The 26,235-nt window shown below is 45.5% G+C and overlaps 1 protein-coding gene across 2 annotated transcripts in view; it reads left to right on the top strand.

Moving 5' to 3' along the window:
• The window catches only part of LOC119164268 (uncharacterized), a 126,347-nt gene that overhangs the window by 61,918 nt on the left and 38,194 nt on the right, over nucleotides 1–26,235 (top strand). Inside the window, exon 1 of one of the 2 annotated variants that reach the window (XM_037416417.2) lies at nucleotides 2,711–3,259. The exons of the other annotated variant lie outside the window; for it this stretch is intronic. Within the exon in view, the coding sequence (XP_037272314.2) occupies nucleotides 3,067–3,259 (193 nt within the window). The 5' untranslated portion in view covers nucleotides 2,711–3,066. Of the gene's footprint in view, nucleotides 1–2,710; nucleotides 3,260–26,235 lie in introns of those variants that run through there. 2 annotated transcript variants of the gene reach the window in all.

The raw sequence follows: 26,235 nt of genomic DNA, 5'->3' as shown, positions 1-26,235 counted from the left end.
GACGCTATAAAATAAGTGCAACAGGCGCCATTTCGTTTTTACGCAGCGGATCTGACTAGCTTTGGCTTAAGTTGCTACACGATCGGTTGCAACGTCGAGAAACAAAGTAACGAACGAAGTCTGACGGCAGCGAAATATGTTTATTTATACATTTATTATCTGACATGTATGAAGCTTGTAAACGCTTGTTCATTTTTTTATTGCTACTCACCCAATGCCCACGAGGAAGGGGGCGATCGACATCATCAAGTCTAATGTAATTCACTTTGGACGTGTAGCACCGCCGCCGAAGGAAATGTCATTCGCGAACTGAATGCATTCGATAACGAATGTCATTTTCTATGCCCATGTGGCACTGGTATCAGTTACTCATATTTGCCTCCAGTGTCCTTTTAACGCGCATAGCTAACGTGAGTGAACTACTCTGGTACTAGCCAATGCGTTCCCGAGCCATGAGCTTTTACTCCGTTTCTATGCCTTACCCCCTCCCCGTACTGTAGGGTAGTGAACCAGTCTTTCAAAATTTGGTCGGCCCTCCCTCTCTCTCCCCCTTTTTTTAACTCTCACACGTAAATACACAGAACAGCTGCAGATTACTTTTCGTTAACTTCACAGTGCTGTGATCTGGCAGAACACAAGCGGTTTGTGTCGACTTTCGAGCAATCTTCTTCGCGCGAGGTTTTTATGAACGTGGCGCTGCCTTGACTTAGCCTGTGAAAAGTTTATGTAATAACGCAATGAGAGCAAACATTTACGCAAGTCTCGAGTCCCGTTGGAATTCGCTTTAAGCGCAGTGGTGTAAAACCAGACGACACCATGGAAATACGCAATAGCTGCACACGGCTGGAAATTGGATGTGGGAGGTTCTTCCATGACCTCACCTTTCCAGCGGATGGCGTGAAAAAGTTACTGTTGAGCAATACACGTGTCACCGTTTCTTATCTTTCGCATCGAAGCACTCACTTGGAGTTGCTCTCTTTTAGCACTTAATGCGTGTTCAAGAAGAAAAAAAAAGGGGGGGGGGAGTACACAAGGTACAGGTGAAACCCTAATGCAGTGTCATATAAAATAGTGTGACATTGGCTAACATTTAGTGTGAGTGAAGCTGTAGCGACAAAAAAAAAAAAGACACGCACCTGCACAATGCCGTGACATAATCTTGCCAATCAAAAGTGCGAGAGAGTTCTCACCGGTGCATCACTCGGTGACAATCTCGAGGCGTTTCCGACGCTGAAAGAAGCGGACCCCCCACGATACGTCCGCGCAATTTCTTAGCCTTCTTACGCTCTTGCCAGTGCGTTCGGAAGACGTGGGCTTCATGTCCATCTTCTTTTATCGTTCGATATTAACCGAGTTTCCTCTGTCGTCTTACTCACTCGCCCACACAAAAGGTGTAGCCAAAGCGACAGACGCTCAGGTGAAGATGACTTCGGGTAGAGGTGTTTTGAACTGTACTGTTTTTTTCTTCTTGTTTCTTTCAGTGATAAACGCACATGCTTTCTTCTTTCTTTTATCTACTCCAGATTACAAAGCCAGTGAAAGTTTTTTTTTCACTTTCTGCCATGCACTATTGATCAACTCTTGTCGTGTTTAAACGGACAGAAGTATATTAGAAATGTAGCAGTGCCAACGAAATGTATACTTCATACAAACATTTTGCACGGATGGTGATTCAGGCAAAGTTCGACGGCAGTGAAATTTATATTGCCGTTATCATGATCATTTTTCTTTGCTGTGGGACGCTCCCATCAAATAAAGCTTTTTTTTCCTTCGATATGTGTGCGGAAGGGGGAAGGATGTTTACGTGTGTGTAAGCAGGGTGAGGGGAAGATTGATCGATACGTGGTGTTTAACGTCCTGAGACCACCATATGATTATGAGAGACGCCATAGTGGAGGGCTCCGAAAATTTCAACCACCTGGGATTCTTTAACGTGCACCCAAATCGGAGCACACGGGCCTACAGCATTGCCTCCAACGAAAGTTGGACTATTCGATTCTTTAATTTGACAGTGAGAGCAGTTTTGTAGTAGGGGCTTACTGTGATCTCTTAATTGTAACAATGGCCCTACCTTTGTTTGCTCATGTGTATTTAGGCGTAGCTATTGGACGGTGCGATAAATAAAGTCAGTTGAAAGTTTGCGGTAGTCCGTGTGTTTTTTTTTTTCACTGCGTCTTTGCGTGCCCCTTCAGCGTACTAGTCTACCTATGAAGTATGCATCCACTCATCCGGCTACGATACGAATTTTACTGAAGTTTCATTGAATCTATTGCGCCTGCACCACGCAAGTACCATCGTCTTCTTGGTGGACAATAAAGTGTTTATGGTGTCGCATCAGATAGTGTCGCCTCTTGCAAAATCACTCGACGCTTTTACCGTCCGAGCTTTTCATACGCTCTCGAGGAAGGGTGTGCCACTCAATATTTATCAAGACGGGCGTCGTGCAGGTCCAGTCTCGTGAACATGTTGTTTACCACCGTGTAACCGCACCTCCAGCGCGGAAATATACACGTAAAGAAGGTAAAACAGGGTAGAGCAGCTCAAAGGCGAAAACGAGATTGCCGACCACCTGTCCCCGAGAGAAAACAACAACCAAAATGCGCGCGCGAAGCCGACGCGGGTCGTCTCTTTCCCTCCGTCGAAAAGCGTCCGTCGCACCGCCGCAAGACGGCGTCCCGCTCGCCGGCCCGAGCACGCCAAAAAGGCCGGTCGCCGGCGCGCGAACGTTCGGTGCGCGCGAGCCACGCTTCGGGGCAGGCCGTCGAAACGCCCATCGCTGACCGAGAAGCAGCGCGCGCGTGTTGCGTGGCTCCCCCGTCGTCGTTCAAGGCGTCACAGCACTCCCCGGCAACACCCTCCCCTTTTCCAACACACCACCGAAACCCCCGAGATCCCAACACCGCCGGGTACATCTTTCTCAAGTCCCCGTGATTCGCGTCGTCGTCGAAATCCACGCACGAATCGACAGTCTGTTCACCAGCGCACGCCCACCGACTTGGACGTCCTGCTGACTTCGACATCCTAGAGGACGCACACACACACTAACAGAGCGACACATCCTTGGCGATGGCCTTGGCGAGGAACCTGGTCTTAACGTTGTCCCTGATCGGGATCGGACCGTGGGCATCGGTGACGGCGGTGGGAGCGGGACTGTCCGATGCACCAGCCATCAGGCTCTGTGGAAGACGTCTTGCAGACCTCGTGTGGATGATCTGCATGGACCGAGGAGGCGTTCACAGCCACATGGACCGACGAGCCCGTGAGTTGTTGCTCCCACGTTTTCTCTGGAGGGGGGAGGGGGGGGGGTATGATTGCTATCTCGGCAGTGTTGTATCTCTGTAGCGACCCTTCGGCACGCGTTCATCTCTTACCAGTCCCTCTCGGTGGTGAGAAAACGGAAACTTGGCCGCGGACCAACGGGGCATGTGTCGTTTTCGGTCGCGTCCCGTGAAAGGGGTACGTGAGTCACAATGGTTCGGCGTGCCCTTCCGGGCCCACCTGGTTCTTGCACTCGTGCTTACGTGTAGCGTGTATGAAGCGAAAGTCGGACCGCGCCGTGATTGATCGGTGACGTCTAATCTTGAATGACGTAGCCACTGTACGTGGCCCTCTCTTGCTTTGGAACGGTGCATGCTACCTTGTGTTACGTCGCACAAACCAAGGGCCATGATCATACTTTACAATTTCTTTTGGGCAACTAATTCTTACTGCGTCAATTGAAAGGCACAAACGACGAAACCGCTCAATTATTGTTGCGTACAGCCCTTTTTCTGAAGTCCTGGTTATAAAAAAAAACTGTTGCAGTTATCTGAGACATCACGCTTCTTCTTGACACTATATTTTTTAACACCTTTGCCTTGATAACAGGCTTTCCGGTGATAGAAAATGTCTTGATAAATAATGAAATCAGAGATTATACCATCAAATATGATTTGGCTGTTTCACGACAATCTTAAGCTACCTGAACGTTACCTGGACTAGCTTGAACCAGTTACACTCTTTTTACCTACACGTGTGGTGTGAAAGTGTATTTGCTTCCTTTACTCATTTGACCAGTTTGATAGATAATTGGGTGCTTAACGTCCCGAAACCACCATATGATTATGAGAGATGCCGCAGTGGAGGGCTCCGGAAATTTAGACCACCTGGGGTTCTTTAACGTGCACCCAAATCTGAGCACACGGACCTACAACATTTCCGCCTCCATCAGAAATGCAGCCGCCGCAGCCGAGATTCAATCCCACGACCTGCGGGTCAGTAGACGAGTTCCTCAGTCACTAGACCACCGCGATGGTGCTTCATTTAACCAGTCAAATTTAAAATTCAGTAATGTAGATATACAGTTAGGTGGCATGGCCGTAGCGTAAGTACTACAATGCAGCGAAAGAAAATCTAACAACAAAAAAATCAAGAAAGGAGGACCAGCGAGAAGGACGGAGGTGGGTGGGCACTAAACTTCAACTCTGAAATCGATCTTCACCAATTCACCTAGCGACGAGTACGACTGAAAGTGTACCTAAGTGACCTAAAGTGTACCCTAAGTGAACTCGTCCATTCAGCTGCTTTGTCAAAGTGTGACACGCAAGTGCAATCGCGATGCATTCAACTTCAGTCGTCACGTTGAAGTATTAAGTACACATGCGCACGCTTCTTGTCGATAGCGATAACTTCATCGACACGTAACCGGGCATCAACAGGGCAGTTTCTCGTAGGCTTTCTCTATAACAGTGTCCCGCTGATAAAAGAGCCGTCTTTTTTGTGTCCACCGAAGCAAATTTCGGTCGGTGCTACAGCATTCGCACACGCAATGTCCGATACGTCTTGTAGAGATATAATCGAGGATGTCCCGCGGCGATCTATAACGGTGCTCCAGACACGTATCGCCAACGACTGCCTGTGATATGCGTTTTTCTTTTCCCTGACTTGCCGCATCTCGAGCAGGGAATGCTGCATGTCCGCTGCCGGCCGAAACTTGGCCAAGGTCCAGACGGTCGACTTTCGGTACCATGAATGCATTTCTCGCGTTTCATTGAAGGTCTGTGACCTGTACGGCGGGGCGCGCGACCGACCCCAGGGCACATTGTCAAACAAGCACGACTTTCTCTTTTTTTTTTTTTGCAATTGAACTTGACATGCATTCGTTGGCCTATTTTCTTTCGCATCTGACACTCTTCCGCTCGCAACTCACTTATTCTGCGCACCCCCCATCTTTTCTTTATTTATTTTTCATTTTGCACTAGTGTGTCTCGAATCGTTGCAATCTTACCGTCCACTTGCGGCACATCACGGCGTAAATTCTATTTCATACATTTCATGTCACTTCCATTGTTTCAAATTGCGTGCGTATTTTATGCATAATAAGCGCGCAGGATTTAAAGGTCCTTCGATTGTTACCTTAAACTGTCATTGACCGCACACCAATTTCTCTCCTGGCACTCTGTGGTCATCGCCGACCTTCGAGCTATTATTCACCGTATGTGAACATAACTGTCTACGGCAATATTTTTTCCTTTATACGTAAACCCGTTATCATCTAAGCTTTCGATTTTTTTCAGTCTTTTCTTCCACCTGAACTCAGTGTGGTAAGACATATAAAATCAAGTCAAATTTATGTATATTGGCACCTAGAATACGGACTTTGGACAAAGGCCAGCAGGGCATCGCGTGGTCCCAATGATTCTACAGGCAACAAAAAACTACAAATGAACAGAGTTTAATGAAAATAAAGATTATCCACATAATGACAGTGAAAATACTGTAAAGATAACTTTTACGAAATGTAAGAACAAGTGAGGCCCATGACTTAATGCTTGGTTTTGGTTTTCAGATTTACAGCTCGCCAACAGTTCATTACAGAAAACTCCAGGATATTTACTCTATATATACTGCATAGACGCATACTTTTCTGGGTCACAATTTATTTTATACATGCTACACAGTAATGTGAATTTATTAGTACAGACACGCAGAAATTTCTTATCCAATTTTCTGTATATATATATATATATATATATATATATATATATATATATATATATATATATATATATATTCGCGATGTGCTCGCAGTTCTGTGAATGATACTGAATTTGATTCCCGCCTTGCTAAATAAATTTTTTGTGCATGTTTACTAGCTACATCCGCTTGTTCACTTGTATCTTCTTCGGTAATGTGATTGATTGATGCACTCGCATAAGCGGAGTTGTTATTTAGGGCGTAATAAGTGATTGAGATTCCGATGTGGGATGGACCACAGAAGTTTGTCCTTCACCGATCTTTGTCCTGTTGATGTTTTATTGATGGTCTTGGGATTTATCGTAACAGGTGATCGAATTTGAGTATTCTTTTTATCTGCTACTTCGGGCTTCCCAGCTATGAAAGAAGTATACAGAAGCTATCTTCAACTGGCAGATAGTGTCCGATTATATTCGGGATAATAACTGAATGCCTTTCTTACACCGTGCGCTTCTTTGGACGGTGAAACTTTGTGAAAAAAAAGAAACTGTAATCCATTCGCAAGTAGCACAAAAGCAAACCAGTTATGATTTTTTTTCTCTTTTTCGGGAACAAAGCCTCGCAATCAGGAGAGCTTGTCTCGCGCTAAAGGATTTGAACTTGAGACCAAGAGATTCGTCCACTGTGTGGGATTTCGTGCAGCTGATTTACCATTCGACTTTTAATTATCAAATAAATAGTTTTAGAATGAATGAATAAACTTTTTTGAATTATCAGCAGTTTTCTTCGGGCGAGGAAAGAAGAGGAGGGAATTAACCCATGTCCCATCCCACCCCTCATCGAAACAAATATTTTTACCTCCATTACGCGCCTTGCAATGCCGAAGGAATGATAACCTGCAGTGCAGCGGCGGCCGTTTCAGGACGGGCAACTCCACGCGGAGGGTCAGCAGGTAAAGCCGTATTCACTCGATGGACGTCATCGCGGAATGATCAGTCACGTGGCATGTGACGTAATTGGGGTCCCCGCGCAGCCAGCATTCGCACGACAGGAGAGGATTCGCGCTACAAGGGAGTATTTCGGCATTGGTTCCCGAGGATCCCAACCGCGATTTGGGCTTCCGTGGTTTCATCAATCGGTCTGCGCGGAGCGAAGTGGGAACGTGGGAGCGGCTGACGTATGGTGACGTAGTATGAAATCGGCAAGCTCGAATCGCGGTTTGGTTCGTCCTGTGAATCCAGCCTAAGGTGTTGTTGGGCAGCGTAGCTTAGAGAACGCGGCTTGTATGGCCGGCTTCTGCGACTGCATTTCGGAAGGGGAGAAAGCGTGAAAAAAAACCGTGCACTATGGTTTCGGTGTACGCACGTTACAAAATACTAAATGGCCAAAATTATGCCAGAGTCCTCCGCTGTGGCCTGCCTAATTATCACATCGTTGTTTTTAATCAATCAATCAATCTGTTTCGGTTCTGTTCACTGCTCAGTTTTGTGTGTGTGTGCGTGTGCGTGCGTGTGTGTGTGTGCGTGTGTGTGCGTGTGTGTGTGTGTGTGTGCGTGTGTGTGTGTGTGTGTGTGTGTGTGTGTGTGTGTGTGAGTGTGTGTGTGTGTGTGTGTGTGTGTGTGTGTACAAAGAGAAAACGCAATAGATGGCAGGAAAAAAGAAGTGTTTTAGCTTTGCAGCTCCTCTACCACTCCGTACAATAGCAGACATATACAAGGAGCACAGCATATCAAGAAGTCTCATTTTTACAGCTTCACGATACTGGATCTACCATCTGGTACTCATATATGAGTATAATATTATGAACCATACAAACAATAAGTACAAAGTAAACCCCTAGAACTTTTTTTTTTCGAATAAAAATACTCGTAAAATTGGTGGCACACAAAGGCTGGGAAAATGTACAATGTATATATATCGCGACACTTGAAAGTTTTACTGTTCTTCACAGCGACCTACAGACACACATTACATTAATAGTTGAACGCAGGAAGAGTGCTCTCGATCGGCTAAAAGGGAACCGAAATGTGGCATCTTCCATGAACGCTTCATTTCGGGCGACAACCTTGCGTTTTCGAAGCGCTTATTTGTGGATTAGCATCGTAATAAGATTAACACCACACGATCACTGTTCTAAGCAAGAACAGCAGATAATTACTGTCGTAATGCTCTTAAGTGCATCCGCTTACCTCCGCTTAATCTCAAAAATGGTGCTATAAATGCTGCGACTCTAAATACAGACAGCCACCCACCTGTGAGTAAACTTGAATGATCTCCGCGTAAACAACGCTATCCAGGTAACAAAAAAAAAACGATTCGTACGAGGTCGAAAGAGATTGGGGGAAAACACAGCAGGGATTATTTGCTATCACGTATCACACGTTATTGTGAAACAAAAAAAAAGAAAACTGCAGCCTCGACCGTGACGAGAGGATTTCGAGATTAATTAACAGGATCGTAAATCATTTTTTTTCATTTGTTTCTCTTCCGCGGCTTTGCTTTCGTGACGTTGAAACTTCAATGAAAGCTCCTGCGAGCAAAATTTATTTCAATATACTATACGTTGGTCTTAGTTGCTCTTTTTTGTATTTTGTGTTCCCACTTTGTTTTTCTTTTTTTTTTGCAATGCTGTACTTGTAGACATAGAGTTGCCTAGGTAATGTAAACCTCAACCTTTCCACAGCAAGCCAGCTTAACCACAACAGAACACAAATTGTTTCTCCTCGCATCTATGAGTGAATGTCATTGATAATATCTGATGATGAAACAAAAAAACCGGGTTAACGTAAACAAAAGTTTGTTCAGATTGAAGGTATTGATTCTGCGCGATAGAAATATCAGATGAAGAGTAGTTTCAAAGGATATACTTTGCACTCGCAAAAAAAAAAATAAATGCAGGAGTATCTGGAAAGTCAAACCTGACCGACCAATTTTCCTTCCTGCTATGCTTATTATGCTTCACATAGATAAGTCGTTGCAGTAAACATTTGTTGTGAGTACAACGCACGTATACGTCGTATCATACCTTTATTTCATTTCACCTTCATTTTGTCGTGTTGCTCAAGCACCAACCACAGGCGTACGTCATGGGGGAAATGAAAGTTTGGAGGGGTGTCCCCTGTTCCATCTCCCTAATAATTCGTCTTTTCACTGCGTTCTGATCAAAAGGGTCTCAGTTAGGGGGGAAGGGGGCATGAAGAGGGCGGAGAGCGCTGCATAAAAGCTTGCATCCCCCCCCCCCAATCTTCAATCTTCGAATAACTTCATGAATACATAGCCACTACAGACAGGCAACTAAACTTTACGAAAAAAAAATTTGAACAAGGTGCATCGCGCGGCAAGTACTTGTTTCACAAAGAAAAAAGCCGAAGCAGCTCTAATTTCAGCCGAAGAAACTTTCTGACAAAACGCTCTTGAACTACGCGAGCCCAGAATTTCTATTTTTTTTTTCCTTTCCGGAGACCAAAAACAGGGGTGCTTCACATCTAAACTGTGTTGAAATTCAAGATACAAAATGCGGGAAGTTGCAAGTTGCGAACTTTTCTGTTTGGAAAGTGTTTTTTTCCCTGGCTTTCCATACCACAAACTGGATGAGATCATAGTTGCGAACTACTCAAGAGGGTTATCTCCTTTCACATCTTCTTTGTATATTTTCTTTTGTAGTGCGTTGGCTCACGCCGACCATCGAGTTTGAAAAAAAATGTGTCGGTTTCACTCACTGACGCGTAGAGCTTACTCTTTGACGCGCAATGATTTGCTTGCTGCAGTGACCTTCGCGACTTTGCTTGTGCTCTGCATATAGAAAAAGACCTCGTCTTCATTTGAAAACCGCAAGGGGGTCGTTTCTGCGCTGTCGCCGGATACTTCTTTCGCGACATTCCTTCAAAGACACACGACCTTGAAAGTTCAGGAGTATGTCTTGTGACCATTTCCGCGTTCTTCCGAAAATATCTCAAGTGGTGCCCTCCAGTTTCTTTTTTTTTTCCTCTCTTATCGCATTTTCTCTGGCGTCCACGCCTGCCCATTAGGCTCGCAAGGCATGTAAACAGCTCCATAAATGTGGCTGTAAGCTTTCATGTTCATTTAAAGACACAAGCAGCGAATGTAAATATTTTTGTTTACTGGACAGTTTGTAAGCCGCGCGAAGCTAGTACCAAAAAAAAATCAGGAGGAAAGAAACAGACGTTGGCCCTCGTCTATATCTTTCCTCCCCACTTTTCCATGCTTCTAACTTCGCGTCAGTTACAAGATGTTCAGCAAACTAAGGCGCCAACTCGTCCAAAAGCAAGTTATTCTGAATATTTTTGTGCTTCCTGAAAACCATGCTTCTTCTCACTAGTCATTGGGAATTAGTAATACAAAATATGCATACACAAAGTCAAATTAGGTATGCTGAGTTATGCAAGAAAGTTGCTACTTATTTTTAATAACACTATGATCTTTCACTGTACAATTAGAATTTCGTTACTCTGAATAGAACAAAAATTTGGCAACAATGCGGTAAACGCCACAGAAATTCGTCTGCAGTTTCGCGGTGAATTTCAGCTACACATCTCCTATAGACTGTACAAATTCCGCAGCCTAAACAGTCGTGCAACTGTATCGACCACAACTGCCGGTAGATTACAAACGATCTGATACCAAAGAGGTTTGGGTGAGACCGGCTTGAAGCAATTTCAGCGTTGTGAAAATGTGGAGGAAAAACTTTATCGCGAACGTAAATTAACGGCATTGCTTAGTCGGGCCTTTAATCCAGAGCTCCACTGGCTTTGTCGGCTCTCTCAGCTCAGTCGAGGAGGCCTACATAGAAACCATCGCAACTAAACACAACACACAGGAAGAAACATAAGAGAGGCGTATGTAACCAGGAGGCCTAATTGGTTCTCCCGCTTCTCGCCTGCTACCAGTGCCTCGCCTGCTACCAGTGCCTACAGCTATCAAACGAAGTCCACTGCCCTTGGACGTAGTGAATTTGTGATAGGTATACTGCACCAAATTAATATTCCAGTACACTATAAAACTGCCTAAGTCGCACATTCCCTCGTTACATTGGCTAGTGTGGTTCTTGCGACCCCGGATAGGTCCGTGTAATGGACTGGGTACGTATAAATGAACACAGGTGTACAGAAAGTTTTCCTTCAGTTGTAGGGGGTGAAGATTCATCGCGCCCCCTCCCCCTCTATTTAGTCAATGTAAGGGGCAGGCTTTGCACCCCCGCCCCGTTTTAAGCGACATGGAAAGATGGTTGCCCCCTTGCTCCCCGCCTCACGCCTATCCAGACGAATGCAGGTCCTATACACAGCGTTGTCAAGACGTGCTTACCTGTACGACGGCAATAGTGAACGCTGCGGAAAACGCACCAGGCGTTTTAGATGCGGAGCATCTTATACTCGCGCCTTGTAGTGCGCCGTCCGCACCGCTTCTCGAACATTCGACAGCTGACGCGCGCATGCGCCGTCGCCCACTCTTCCACCATCTGTGCATCCCTTCCTCCTCTACACACCGCGCGCGCTTCACTCCTCCACCATCTGTGCACCCTTCCTCCTCTACACACCGCGTTCGACATCTACAATTCTCCTGATTCTCCAGTGGACGCGCATGTGGCGTCGCGCTTCGAGAACATTCAACAGCTGACAGTACATGCGCCGTCGTGCTGTATATATACTCAAGGTCGGCGCTCGCTCGCTCAGTTGCCGCTCGTCGGTTGGTTTGTACGGCGCGTCGACGTCCAAGGTCGCGGTGAAATGAATTCCAACGAATCCACAAACACAATGATCGACGTCCCTTCGACCAGCGCCGCCCTTTCGCATACGTGTGTACGTGTTCACTCATTTAACACCCCCTCCTACAACCACGTTAACCAATTTAGCCATCGACCCAAGTAAGTCGCAATTTAACACCCCATTTCACAACCACGTTAACCAATTTAGCCATCGACCCAAGTCGCACTTTAACACCCCGTTAACCAATTATACGGTCCGCATCCTCCTCAGTGTTCCCCCGAGGGAAGCTGCGGGCAATTTTTTTTACGCACTTGCTTACACGAGGAACGATCTTACATGTGTTTTATTTCTGATGATTTCTGAGGCGTACTTTAATCAATCAATCAATCAATCAATGTTTTTATGTACACTTCTGATGCTAGTAAAAAACATTGATTGATTGATTGATTGATTGATCGATTAAAGTACGTCTGGGACATAATGGTTCAAGTGCCAGGCCTTGCGGCTACGGATGAACGGTGGTAACGTTTCCTTGACGTTCACTCATGTAAGCATGTAAAAAGTGCTGCTTGCGTTGTTGCTCCCAAACAGCGCCGGGCATTGGAATATTGAGAAACATAATCGAACAGCCACTGCTTCGATTTTTTTTTTGTTTACCTCGGTGCGCTTCACGTTCGTTCTACTCTGTGCGGCCGCCTTAATTGCGCCGTTAATTGCAAGGACCAGGAACGAAGGTGTGCCACTTCTCTGTGAATACTGGAGAAATGAGGCTCGCGACCTTTAAAGAGAGTCAATGTTCTCGGCTGTCGTTACTCGGTTTGCGGTAATTGCGAACGCCTCTATCACGTGTTTTTCCCCGAGACTAAGCGAAGAACAAAAGATCCTCCCGGCAAACACCCCGCAAGCTAATGTAAGACTTTGAAGTGATCATGCTGTAATCATTCGGGGGCGTCCATGTTCCTGCATGACATAGCGAACTAGAAGCGAACGAGATGGAAGAAAACAGTTCCAATGAACGGTGATGGGATGGCTGACAGCCCTGCCAAGTGTACTCCTACAGAAAAACCGAAGAGTACAGACTTTTTACGATATACGCGGTCCGGGCAAAACGACAAAACATGGACACTAGAAAGAAGGAAATATCTTTTTTTAACAACAGGAGTGATTAGCCAGCTTATATTCACTTGCATGCTGCTCTGGGAGAAACAGCAAGTCCGCCCCGCTGGAACAGGGTTTAGGGTACTCAGCTGATGACCCGAACGTCGTCGGTTCGATCCCTGAGGCAAAATGATAAAGGCCAATGTATTGTCCTATATCAGTGCCCGCTAAAAAACACCGGGTGGTTGAAATTTTCGGGGCCTTCTACGGTGGCGCCTCTTATAATCGTATGGTCGTTTTGGGACGTAAAAGCCCAGATATTGTTGTCACATGGGAGGAACGGCATGGCGGTGAAGAACAGACCCTCAAAGAGCGTTGGCAGAAAGAATATGTAGAAATTGGCGAGAATTCTAGAAGTGTCCTCAACGGTGAAAAAAGAAAGTCTTGACACTTAATATAGTATGTAAATATTACTGTTAATCCCTGCGATTCCTTCACTGGGCATCTTTCTTTCTCTCCTTTTGCCATTGAACAATCGGAAGACGAATATCACATTATTTCATACCTTCCTCTCTCTCTATGCCCGTATGCTCAGCAAGTGCACGTATATCGGAGTTCTTACTTCCGAAGGCTGTGGCTCATCTTGTTATAAGGCATGCTCATAAACCTATACTAGATAATCATTTTAATCTACGCGACTAGACTTGCTTGTAACACTTGTACTCGGCGTGTACTGCCGTCGTTACTGCCGCCTTGTCGCTGTTGTCGGGGTTGCTGGTGCGTCTGTTTCCACTTGTTTGATCTTTGCCTGCAGCTCGCCTCTTGAAGCCAAAAAGCTTGATTGTTAAAAACAACAAATGGCGTTGAATGTACTACTTCTCCAATCATTTCTGTCTTCAGGGCACAATTCCAGAATGCGCTAGTCTCCATTTTGCTCGTACTTTGACTAATTTCGGTGTGTTTAATTGCGAAAAATACGATATGATTAATGAAGCGTGTCATAATACAAGGCTAGGCATTGATATCAACCACCCGGGATTCCATAACATGCACCAGTATCTATGCACTCGTCAGGCTCAGTAACATGCACCAGTATCTATAACTCGTCAGGCTCAGCGTACAAAGCGTGAACATTCTAGTCGCACGCGTGTTAATCGGCTTTGAGATATGCTCCGATCCTCCCGCAGTGATCTTATCTTGAGCCTGCCCGGCGCGCGTCTCCCTATATTATCTCGTAAGCCTTGGTCGAAAAAAACAACTTCCGAGACCGCGCGTCTTCTCAGCCAATCTTAGTGTTGAAAAGTGTTGAAAAGACTATAGTGGGAGTCTCAGGCCCGTGTGCTCAGATTCGGGTGCACGTTTCGACCCCAGGTGGTCGAAATTTCCGGAGCCCTCCACTACGGCGTCTCTCATATGGTGGTTTTGGGACGTTAAACCCCACATAAGAATCAGTTAGAGTGAGACTTTCGGTCGTTTTGTTCCCTCGCAGGTAGCACATTGTCGGTCTAATCAAACTAAGTTATCACACGTCCGTTGTAATGAAATAGCACGGGTCAGCTACGGTGGTGCAGAGGTCGCCGAACCACGCCGCCATGGCCGTATTTCGGTAGAGGTGAAATGGTCGATGCCCGTGTATTGTGAGATGCCAGAGCATCTCACAATAATTAACACGGGATAATCGAAATTTCCGGAGCCCTTCACTACGGCGTCTCTCGTATACATATTGGCACGGGCATGTAGTGGGTATCTGGAGGTTGCGTGGCTAGCTTTATCATTAGTTATGCGCAGCGACGTATTTTGGGCTGGAGAAAGAAAAGGACGCTCGCGCATGGCTCGATCGGAAAGAAGTTAATTTTACGAAATTACGCTGTAGAGTTCCAAAACCAAATTACTACATGCATAGAGCTGGTCTGGTTCCTTCCCCTCTTTGCTCATTCTGTAACTAGGATTAAACAATCGAGCATTAATTTTTAACGTGTACTCGCTTCAGTTCACCGAGGAAAAACATTCTTAAAGCGGCTTTTAATTGAATTGGATTGGTTTTCATTATTTCTAATATTCTCTCCTTGGGAGCTTCATCATTAAGACATTGCCACGGGGATGCCTGTTCTGCTGTACAAAGATTCTTAATTGAACCAAGGCGATTTTGATTGCAAATCTCTCAATTAGTAAAACTTGATTTCTTCTAGCCGTTTTAAAATTTGATAGCTTTAAAAGTAATATGTGTTCCACTATCTAAATCGTTTCTTGGCATTTTTTCCAGAGTAGGTGTGAGCCATTCATTTAAGCCGTCATCATCATCATCATCATCAACAACAACATCATCATCAGCAGCAGCAGCCCCACCACCATCATCATCATTGATCGGAGCTGTTCCGCTGTTTCTTGCACTGTTGCTTGTACTCCTTTTATTACCGTGACAATACGGTGATTTTGTGACTTGAAACGCCAGATATTGTAACCTCAATGAATTAGTGTGGGCTAGCACGAGTTTATTTCAACGACGATAGTTATATCGCGAACACAGAACGACGACAAAGAGACAAGAAGGAGACGCCTTTTTGTCATCGTTCTCTTCACGCGCTGTAACTATCGTCATGTCATACCATCTAGCCCAAGTTGCCACACTTCTAAGTTTATTTCAACAATATGACAGGTCGCTAGCCGGAATGTCGAAATAAACATCGGTTTTTCGAAGCATATTAGCGTATGTAAGTGCTAACGAAAACTTTGGAAGCCCAAATTCGTGAATGACGACGGCCCTGCGTGCCATAGCACATCTTGCGGCTGTTATGACATTCCCAACGGTCGGAAACGGCATTGCGCTTCAATTCATTTTTTTTATATTGTGGACTCGTGATTCAAAAAGGGCTGTCAGTACAAATGCAAAAGGAGCAGCGATGAAACCAAAACGGTATGAAGGCCGAAAACGTTATTTCGCCATGTGATCAGTTGTTTTGGTAAAGCAGTTTGATTCGCAACTTGTTTTTGAGTAATAAAATAGCCTAAATGGGTCCGCGCGGGTAAAATATGTAGTTAGGATGTTTTGTTGGTGGTGTCGGGTGGACCTGATAGTTAATGGTGTCGAATACGCTGAAGGATTTAGAGCTAGCTTGCTATCCAATACTTGGGAAAGAAATTGTAATCCAGATTACCGCCTTCGTGTCAGTAACAGCAGGATATCATCGGCTTACACCAAATGAAAGGGGGATTCTAACGTGAAAACCATTTCATATTGCACTTTGAAATAAACTTAGCCGAACAAGATTATGTTATAAGCGTCTAGATAATTAACAGAACAGTATGTGGATCTAAGATACTATAACATAGATTCACAGTCAGACAGTGAGGAGATATAGTTACACAATAAATTAACTTTTAAGCTTAGCATGCAGAACGTACAGCAGTTCGGTGGTAATTTAGATTGACATACAAAACATAAAACATCTCCTATTTCAAGCAATACTTTATTGTGATTTCAGATTAACATGCAAAGCTTGACGTAGTTTTACGGCGTATATTGTTATAATACAAGACATCATCATCACCAGCCTTACTACGTCCACTGCAGGACAAAGGCCTCTCCCATAATCCGCCAGTCAACTCGGCCAATACTAGACATGCAAAACTTCTAATGCTGTTCTACGTAATGACGTCTAGATGGGTATTAATGTGATGGTTTTTAGTTAGATGCAACTTTTGATGAAAACGAACAGACCGTGAATCTAGTGAGCATAACAGAGGGTTACTTGTAATCTTTTAACTGAATTGTGCTAATTGCAATATAAATGTGAAAGACTTGAAGTGGACGAGAAAAAAACTTGCCGATGGCAGAAATTGAACCTGCGACCTTCGAATTACATGTCCGATGTTTTACCAATCATTCTACACTGCGGCCTTCGTGTTCACGTCCAGTTTATCGGCTATTTTTGTGTATTTAAAGCTGGGTGCATCTTTCCTTGTGATGGCGTTTAAGCATCAAAAGGAAAGTTTCGTGTTGTTTCACAGGAACTGGGAGATGATTCCGCAGTAGCGTACCAACACCGCAAAGTTGCTTTTTCCCGTGCACGTTTTTTAGAACCATATACTATACAGAACTAGAATACACTATTCAATTTTACTATACTATAAACAAAGGTTGAAGGGACACTAAAGGGGAACAATGACATGGTTTAGATATACAAACTGCGCTCTGAAAGCTCTTATGTCGTATGTTTCACTATCATAAGTTCATTATTAGTGGATGAAGTCAAGGTTAAATTTTTATTTTTAAATTTCGCGCCAGAAGCTCCATGCGTGACGTAAAACGAACGTGTTTTCTGTACTCTCGTGGCATTGGCTCGATCAAAATTTCTCACATATCTTATGCTATGTCTATGGCACCCGCAGGTTAAAATTTGCTTCATTTTTATCCATGGAAAATTACGTAGCACCCAATGGACTCTTTCAAAATTCCTTACGTCACGGTGTTTGGTGCGGGAATCTTAAAATGGCGTCGTCACGCGCATTTTTTTTTTCAGTGCGGTTTATCGCTTACTAGGCATCGTGTCATGGTAAGAGTGGTGTTTTATGCGATTGTACTTTACTAATACGTGAAAACTCGTTTTGCTCTTTAGTGCTCCTTTAACGAAGCTTACATATCGCCTGTGGTAGGTAACCTTTGAGCCTACTACATAATTACCTGCACTATATTAGTTTGTTGACATGATTGATTGGTTAATTGATTGATTGATTGATTGATTGATTGATTGAAGTCTGACAGCCTTCTGTCGAATGCGTTCGAGATTGTCAACGTTACGCTCGCCGCAAGGCTCTCACCCCCCCTGTCAGTATGCAGCGTATACGTAGCTGCTGTTGCAGCGTCCAAGAACCGACGGCTGCCACGTCAAGCGCGAAGCCGTTTGCGAGCCGGGCTTCCGTGATTACTCGATCTCCCATTCCCGGTATAAGTCACCGCCGCCGCCGTGGCGCGCGGACCGAAAGGCCAACGGCGGTTGCCAAACGGCCCGCCCGAATCTCCGCCGAAGGTCGCTCGCGGCGCCTGTGTTCTCTTCGAATGCCGCCTCGAATGCCGGCGTGCTCGTACGACAGATCCTTCTCTTGGTGCACCTTCTCTTGCTTGACTCTCGATGTGCGGCTAGGCGAGAAAGATTGCGGCGAATTTCCCTAATACTACGTCCCCGACACAGCAACTGCCACTGCCAACCATAACATGATCGCGCTAGTGACGTAATGCAGGTGTTTGAGAGTATGGACAGACTATAGGTCTTCACTTTTCAACAAATCGCACTGCTGTTGAAAATGAAAACATTTTCTCAGCGCAAAAAAAAAATACTGAAAGGGCACCGCAGTGTTGCGACACGTTTTTTTTTATTGATAAATTAGGTACACTGTATGCAAGAGTACTCCCTTCCTGCCAGAAAAGTAGATGCGGGATCTGCTTTTACGAAAAGGATCTTTGCCGGAGAGGAGTTACTCCTTTGTCGTGTGTCACTGCGCCTGAACGCCTTTCCGAAAGATGTCCCCTTGTCTAAAGGACTTCAGGGTGCCCGTGTGCCAGGGGCATAAGTCAGTTTTGCATATTAAGCTTCTTCCGGTACTCCTAGGCCACCGCAATGGTACAGCGGTTGCGGTGCTGGGCTGCTGTTCCCAAGACCGCGGGTTAGATACCAGTCACTACAGTCGCATTTTGAATGTTGGTGAAACATTCTAGAGGCCCGTGTACTCAGGTTTAGGCACACATTGAAGAACACCAGGGAGTCGAAATTACTGTAAGCCCAGTACTGTTACATCACTCATAGCCATATCGTGGTTCTGTAGTGTAAGAACTCAAGAGTTGTCATTAGTCTTAATTTCTGAGACCTTTTCTTGATGGTTTTTTTTTAGTACAGTTGATTTTGTTCTGGCAGGTCTGATACAGATCTGCACGATCGTTCTCATGTTCTGTTCTCTACGAGCGGAGAAATATGTTTGAACGTTTATCTCTCTGGCAGTGCTGTTTTTTTTTTCTGCTGACCGAAAATTGGTTCAAATATTTTCAGGGATCGCTTTCTATATATAAGCTTTCGCACCGGGAAAGCCCCTTGCGTTATTGCACAACTGGCAGTGCATCGAACGCGTAATTCGAAGGTTGCGAATTCAATTCCCATCAACGGAAAGAGTGAATTTTCATTCATTCGAATTCGCGTTATAATTACTTCACTAGTATTATACAACAGTTAATGTCCTGAACGTCTTTCTTGGCTTAACTGTTGACCGTATATATTTAGTTGTGTTTAACAAAAGAATGAGCTTCTCGAAAAAAATCGCCCCTCTTCTTGTGAGTCACTGTGGTTGTCACATACGGTCGTACAGCCATCTGTAAAAATCCGAAGCGTCTGTTCGCGTCCAACTTGACGTGAGGTCCATTGTTTCAACGAGCTGGTTGTCTTGGTCGGCGGACAGGATGCGCTGATTGACGCGGACGTCTGCGAAAACCTGACGAATCTCTTTCGGCGAACGCCATGACTCTGCTCAGGCAGTGGGTGGAGTTGCTGTTCACTCGAATGTATTGGACATCCAAGAAACCTGAAGGTAGTTGATCAGGCGTAACAGGGAAGCAGCAAATAGCACGCCCAGAGGCCGTCGCGATTAGAACCGGAAAGGGAATCGAATGGCGGAATGAAAATGAGATTTGCCGAGAATTCGGGCATAGTTCCAGGTATACTGTTTATTCGACGCGTGTTCGTTCGGGCGGCTCACGGAGGAGATTCAGTAACAGGACTTAACAGGGAGTACTAACAAGTACGCCGTGCGCTCTGACCTTTTCATCACGTGTTGCGGTACACCTTCAATCACATTGCACAATGACCTATCCTGAATTTTTACTTTCTACGTCAGCAGAAATGTTCGCAAAAGACCTTTAACGATGTTCACTGCGATCACACGGTTGTAAGCGATAATGTCGAAAACCGCCAGTTATAGGCCCACTTATGAGGCCAGGGCGTACCATGTCTCATCCCTGGTACTGATATTGACGGGCTTCCCGTGTCAGCTACGAGCACTCACGCATCATCTTTTTTTTTTTTTTGCTCAAGAAGGGACTCTTTGAGATCTTGCCCAAACAACACCACATAGCCACTCGACCGCAACTTCAGATTACCGAGAAAGTCCGCAAAACTCCTGCTGGTGTAGTGATCACATAGTTCCAGAGCTTCCGTCGACAACCGTATAGTACTCACTTTCGAACGGCTCATTCGTTTTATCGCACCATCAGCATCATTAACCTAAAGGTCCTTAGAGGGTAAAGCGCTGCGTGTATCTCTGGTCTCCCTACGAATCTCGAGGACCAATCGGTTCAAGGCGCTCCACTACCGTATGGCTTATCAAGAAACTGGAACTAACCATCTCCATTCCCCCCATTTTGTAAGATATATATCTTCCACTTGTCACCATCGCTTTCTCGCTTCGTATCTTTGTAACTCAGGATATAGATAAATGAAACAAGTCCTTGAATAAGCTTCGAGCAGCAGTCAAGAGGTGACTTGTGGTGTTGAAAACGACACGCTGTACTTGAGATTCCTCTGCTCTTACGTAAGCTTCAATCAGGGCTCCGATTTCGGTCTGGGCACCCTTCACTTACGCTCTGGCAGGCGTTGCTGTTTTCACGAGCCCCCTTTGCTTTTAAGTGGAACGCAAGATAGCGTCAGTTGTTTGACACTTCATAATCGCATCGTGGCTTTCGGCACATAGGACCCCAAAACTTCGACCACTGTTTGTCAGGGTTATCAGGGTCAACCACAAGTATTTTGATAAGCAGGGGCGAATTGGGGTGGTCGCCAGTCCTGGACTCGGTGGTACTTCCTGTGTCGAAATCGAAGCTTCTTAAATTGAATGGCATACATCAGTGACAGTGACATGCTGTGACGTCACACAGTAATGTCACAACATGATCAGTGACGTTTGTCATGCGAGTTTTTGCACCACTTCATTCGTCTGCCGTGTTCTGCACGAGGGGGGCTGCCCATCGAGACACGCCAGCTTTTCGTCTTAATGACTTTTTATGGGGCAACTTAATTAATGTGTAATCAAAGTCATCGTAGTGCAAACAATACGAACAAAACAAGCCCAAAGAATAGGGTGCTGCACACCGGGCGTGTGTCTCCTTCTTCCATGGTGTGCTGCACTGCGCTATCTTCATGTACTCGCGCTATAGGCACTGCAGGCATCGCCGTGTAGAACAAGACCTCCGGTGGTTTTGTGCTACCCGGACGAGCCGAGTGCGGCTGTGCAGCAGGAGACATCCAGGAAGCCGCGCTGCTGTACACGCTACGATAATGTCTCCGAGACTCTGCGGCTCGTGGATCCATTGCGTGCAATTGTCACGCGACGCGGCTTGTATGAGACCGAAAATAGATCGGCCAATCACCTCATTCGATACGGGGCTGCCGGGAGGGTCAGCGCTTATTCTGGACGTCGGCGCGTTTGGGTCACCGGTCAATGGTACACGCACGTCGAAATGTATGGCGTAGTCGGGAATTTGGAAACAAAAAACGTGACTTTTTTGCTCGGCAATGATATTTCTGATCGAATTCAACAACCGTGGCTGTCGAAAGCGTTGTGCTGCCTCTGCTTCTAATAAACTTCCTGTGCGTGCTAAGTGCTTTGGAATAGTTGTTCTTGTTTCTAAGACCGGATTAAAAAATCAAGGTTATCGCGTTTTCAGCTGCTATGCATGACAAATTTGAGATGAATATGTCAACAGGACAATTTAATTCACTGAGGAAAAAAAAGCGAAGCCAGAGAAGATGGCTCTCGCTTTCGATTTACGATTCTGGGGTTGTCGTTGCCTATATCCTAACCATTATATTCCCGCTCATTTTATAAGTACGGGACTGGTCGAGTTATCGCTGGTAAAACAGAGTAGGCTTGGGCCAACATCTGAGGGTAATCAGGGAATGACAGGAAGATACTACTTAGCCTATACGATTATGAGCAAATAAGTGAAAGCAAAATATCCCAACCAGGTAGACTTTTGCTAATGTTCACCTTTGAACCCGTATTCGCGTCAATCGATCGCTACGTATGTCGCAACCGCTTGCAAGAGCAAATTGACTTTTCTCCCTCAGGATTCCTCTCATGGTGTTTTTTTTTCTATCTCGCTTACCGCAAGCTGAAGATGGCATGCTTTCTGGCGTCAGTTTTACCGTGACAAAACCAGCCTTGCATACACGTTGTGTCATAAAAACCCCACGAAAGTCCTTCAACAGCTTATTATTTGAGAACCGTGTTCGGAGAGGCAGTTGCTGCGGACGCTTTCGCAGAAGCTTTTCATTGTTTCCGATCGTCCTAGCATAAATTTTCACAACATTAACACGAGTTCGCGATAATTGCAGCGATGCCAGTTTAATGCCAAGGTTCACCACATGTCGTGAAACATTGAAGGGACCTTGGCGGCAAACTTCGCGTCAGCGAGTTGTTGAAAAATTTGTCGAGAAATTGTTCCTAGATCGTTGATTTGATTTTAATAGAGCTTTTTCTACGCATTAGTATGGCTGAGTCACGAGGCATATCACGAAATAGTTGTTCTGATTTCATATAAACATGGCCACACTGTGAAGAACCTTAATGTCCACAGCTAGGTATGCGTTAACCTAAATAGCTGAACACTCTTTAAATAAGCTTATGGTAACGCGCCACAGTGGTTTAATTATGGTGTTTGAATGCTAACTCGATGGTCACAGAATCGAATGTTGACCGCGACAGCCGCATTTCGATGGTGTCCAAGTGCTAGAGGTCCGCGCGCTTAAAGTTGAACCTTGAAGAACTTCAGGTAGCCGAAGTTTCCGAAGCCCTCCACCACGGCTTCTGTCATATTCTTATCATGGTATTTGGACGTAGAACTCTAATGGTTAATACTATCTTTAACTTAAAGCGTTCTTTTTTATTATCGACGTGCTCGGCAAGCTGTCCTTCGTTAGTTTAATATAATTCAATATAGTTTCACAACAGGAGTTCTCGTTCTCACGGTGTTTTTGGCCCTCCTTCAAGCATCCATCACCAATACGCTACCCAGAGACATGTTGGGTAGTCGGGCGTCAATGCACTCCCAGCGTCGTCAGCAGGCACTTTGACTGTTCGTTAAAGCACCTTCCCCCCGTGTCATCCAGACACAACACACTCTGGTAAGACAGATACAACGGACGCAAAAGGGCTGCGCGGAGGCTGCCCAGGCTTCTAAAACAAGGGCAGATAAGATACTAGCCGACGTGTTGCGTCTTGTTCTGGTGCTTAGTTCCTTTCTTTTCTTTCGTGGGTTCCGCTATCTTTAGACCCACGTTCCGGGATCGCATACCTCCGAGGGTCAAAGCGCTCCCCACGGCTTGTTGACGATTCGACGACGCGCGATGCACGGCTGGCATGCGTACAGTTAGGTTAGGTCTCGGTGCAGATTAACGTGAAGGACGGTAGAGAGAGAAAGAAGAAGAAACATGCCCGTCAGAGCAATAGTTCTTGTGGCCACAGGTGAACGTGTGTCCGGTGTTTTAAGATCCTCCGCGATTGTCCAGCTGATTGGGTGTTTCTCTATTTTTCTTCCTTTTGGGAGCGACCTCTGGGTCGACTTCCGGGCAGAGTTGGAGCGATGCTTTTGCAGCGCCAAATGCGCAAAGGGACCCGTAATCAAGTCAACAAAGAATTGTTTTTATATTTTAAGATAGTCTGATGGTAAGTGTCGTAGGGAACTTGGTGGCGTAAAAATATGCCAAGAAATACCCACTAGAGTAAGTCAGGGGATTTTTTGGATTGGAAAATTTTGATGGGTCGGGCCTGATGGTGTTTGAACAGCGTAAACAAACGCCAAAGAACCCCCACTGGCACAAACAGTTTTTTTAGAGAATAAAACAGTTTGGTGGGCAGGGTAGAAGTTTGTTTGACAGCGTTAAAACACGCCAAGGGACCACCGCTGAATAAATTAGGGAAATTTTTTAGATGTTAAGATGGTTCATGGGCTCGCTGGGTGCTCATGATAGAATGAAGCAGCGCATAACGAAACTAAAACGACAGTAGGAGAGACAACCGCGGTTTGTCCCGACAACAGAGCTTTCGTTTATGTTCGACTCTTTTCTTTGTTTCTTTTCGCTGCTTTTCTTTGCTTGAAAAAATTCCAGCGCGTGTCGGGGAGCGCTACAGGCTGAAACACAGTTCTCGAGCTCGGAATTATGTCTCCGTGTACAAAAGGAGTGAATAGAGAGTTCATACGAATATTACTCTTTTTGCGGTCGTTTAGAGCATGATTCAACGTCGTTAGACGTCACGTAAGCGGATGCACTAAAAAAAATTATATTTGCGTGGGCGTTTGCTGTATGCATCTTTTTCGTTGGTATATCGCCATCATCATCACCACCACCACCATACAGTTTGCTAATACCCGTGCCTGATGATCATCATCGCGTCCAGGTGCGTTGTGTTTCTTTGCTGCCGTGTCCTTGTGCCAAATAAACATCTGCCCAACTAAGACGCCACAAGTGATAAAGGTTACTGCTCCATTTTGTACAAAAGGAGTGAACAGAGCGTAAATTTGACCTTTACTCTGTTTTAGGGTGTTTAGAGCTCGATCGATTCAACGCCTGTGGACACGAAGTCGAGGAACGCATTAAGCGAAAATGACGTTTTTTTGGGAGTTTGTCGTATTACAGTTTCATCGGTATTTAACCATCACTATCGTCTCCATAATGAATTCTCCTATGAATCCGCGATCGTCTTCACCTGTTTCGTGATCAACATTGTGCCTAGGTGCGCTGTGCTTCTTCGTTAGGACTGCCCGGTTCTTGGCCAATCCCCCAGCGTGGGTATGTGCCACAGTTTCCAGGCTCTTCTTCTTCCTCTCTGCGTGCGTCGCAAGTTATGGGTGTTGCTTCTCTGCCCTCTGCTCACCTGCTCTGCGCTACCTGTCCGACAAAGTATTTCTTTCTATTTAGTATAAAGAACTTCAACACATAATGAATAAGCGCTCGACGTCCTTGCAGTGTACAACTTTCCGACTCCCCATTTTTTTAGCAATTGCCACTGTGCACGTTGATATTCCATCGCTCGTAGAAATTTCTACGCTCCGAAATGTAATATATTCGTTACTGAATTAGACAAGGAGAGCAGAAAGGTGGGTCTTAAACTAGTTCTGCAGAAAGCGAAAGTAATGTGCATTAACGTCGGAAGAAAACAGCGCTTCAAGATAGGTAGCAGTGCACTTGACGTTGTAAAAAGAGTCCGTCTACTTAGAACATGTAGTAACAGCAGAGCCGAACCACGAGGCTGAAATAACTAGAAGAATAAGAAAGGGGTGAAGCACACTCAGCAAGCATTCTCAAATCATGATTATTAGTCAAGAGAAAGGTACATAACAGCAGCATCTGGCTGCTACTTTACTAAGGAGCAGAAACCTGGAGGCTTACAAAGAGGGTTCAGCTCAAATTGAGAACGACGCTGTGAGCAATGGAAAAGAAAATGATGGGTGTGAACTTAAGAGAGAAGAAGACAGTGCAGTAGGTCAAGGAACAAACCGGAGTCAATTATATCATAGTTGAAATAAAGAAAAAGAAATGGACATGGGCCGGGTACGTAGCGCGTAGGCAGGATAACCACCGGTCATAAAGGGTAACCGACTGGATTCCCGGAGAAGGCAAGCAAGTGAGGGGAGACAGAAAGTTAGGTGGGGAGACGAGATTAGGAAGTTTTTCGGGAATAAAATGGCAGGAGCGAGCACAGGACCGAGTTGACTGGTGGAACATGGGAGATATCTTTGTCCTGCAGTGGGTGTAGTCAAGATGATGATGATGATGATGATGATGATGATGTATAACTGTGATACAGTAGTTAAAACGAGGAGTACAGTTCCATATACTTCACAACTGTTGGTTTCATCGGGTCCATGCTTCATTATTAAACCCCCTCTTTCTTGCAGCTTTCAGAATGTCAGCTGGTGTCGAACTACTTTCGGGTTCGGCCCAGCTAATCTTAAGTACTTACGATGTTCACGCCACCGGGGGCCGTATTTTGCCACTCATTTAGCCGTACAAGTCTTTCACCTTAACAAGTGCCCATGACACCACGCGGCTGTCAGAAGCGGGACGAGTGCTCGAGCACACAAAGAAAAAGGCCGAAGGAGCGTGCTGACTCAGCACGGCGATAAGGTGTCGCCCGATTTCCGCGCTTTCATTTAAAAAGCGAGATATCAACGTTCCACGTACACGTACTCGACACGCTTCTCGCCTTCCTCCGACTCTTGGGCCAAGAAATCGAGGAGCCCCGGCAACACGCATCAGATCAACGCCACTGTGAAGGAACAGTCAATCCCTCGCTGAATAGAAAAAGTGGGACAGAGTGTCTGGCGCGCGAAATCGTCCACGCGCTCGTCACACGCCCCTCTCTCTCTCTTTAGTCTGTACAAGCGAGGGTGGCAGAGACTACGTGCTCGCGTCTTGAA

Source organism: Rhipicephalus microplus, chromosome 8 (assembly GCF_043290135.1).
Source record: "Rhipicephalus microplus isolate Deutch F79 chromosome 8, USDA_Rmic, whole genome shotgun sequence".
Taxonomy (NCBI): domain Eukaryota; kingdom Metazoa; phylum Arthropoda; class Arachnida; order Ixodida; family Ixodidae; genus Rhipicephalus; species Rhipicephalus microplus.
Note: the sequence above shows the minus strand (reverse complement) of the source record. Positions and strands in the feature narration are given on the sequence as shown.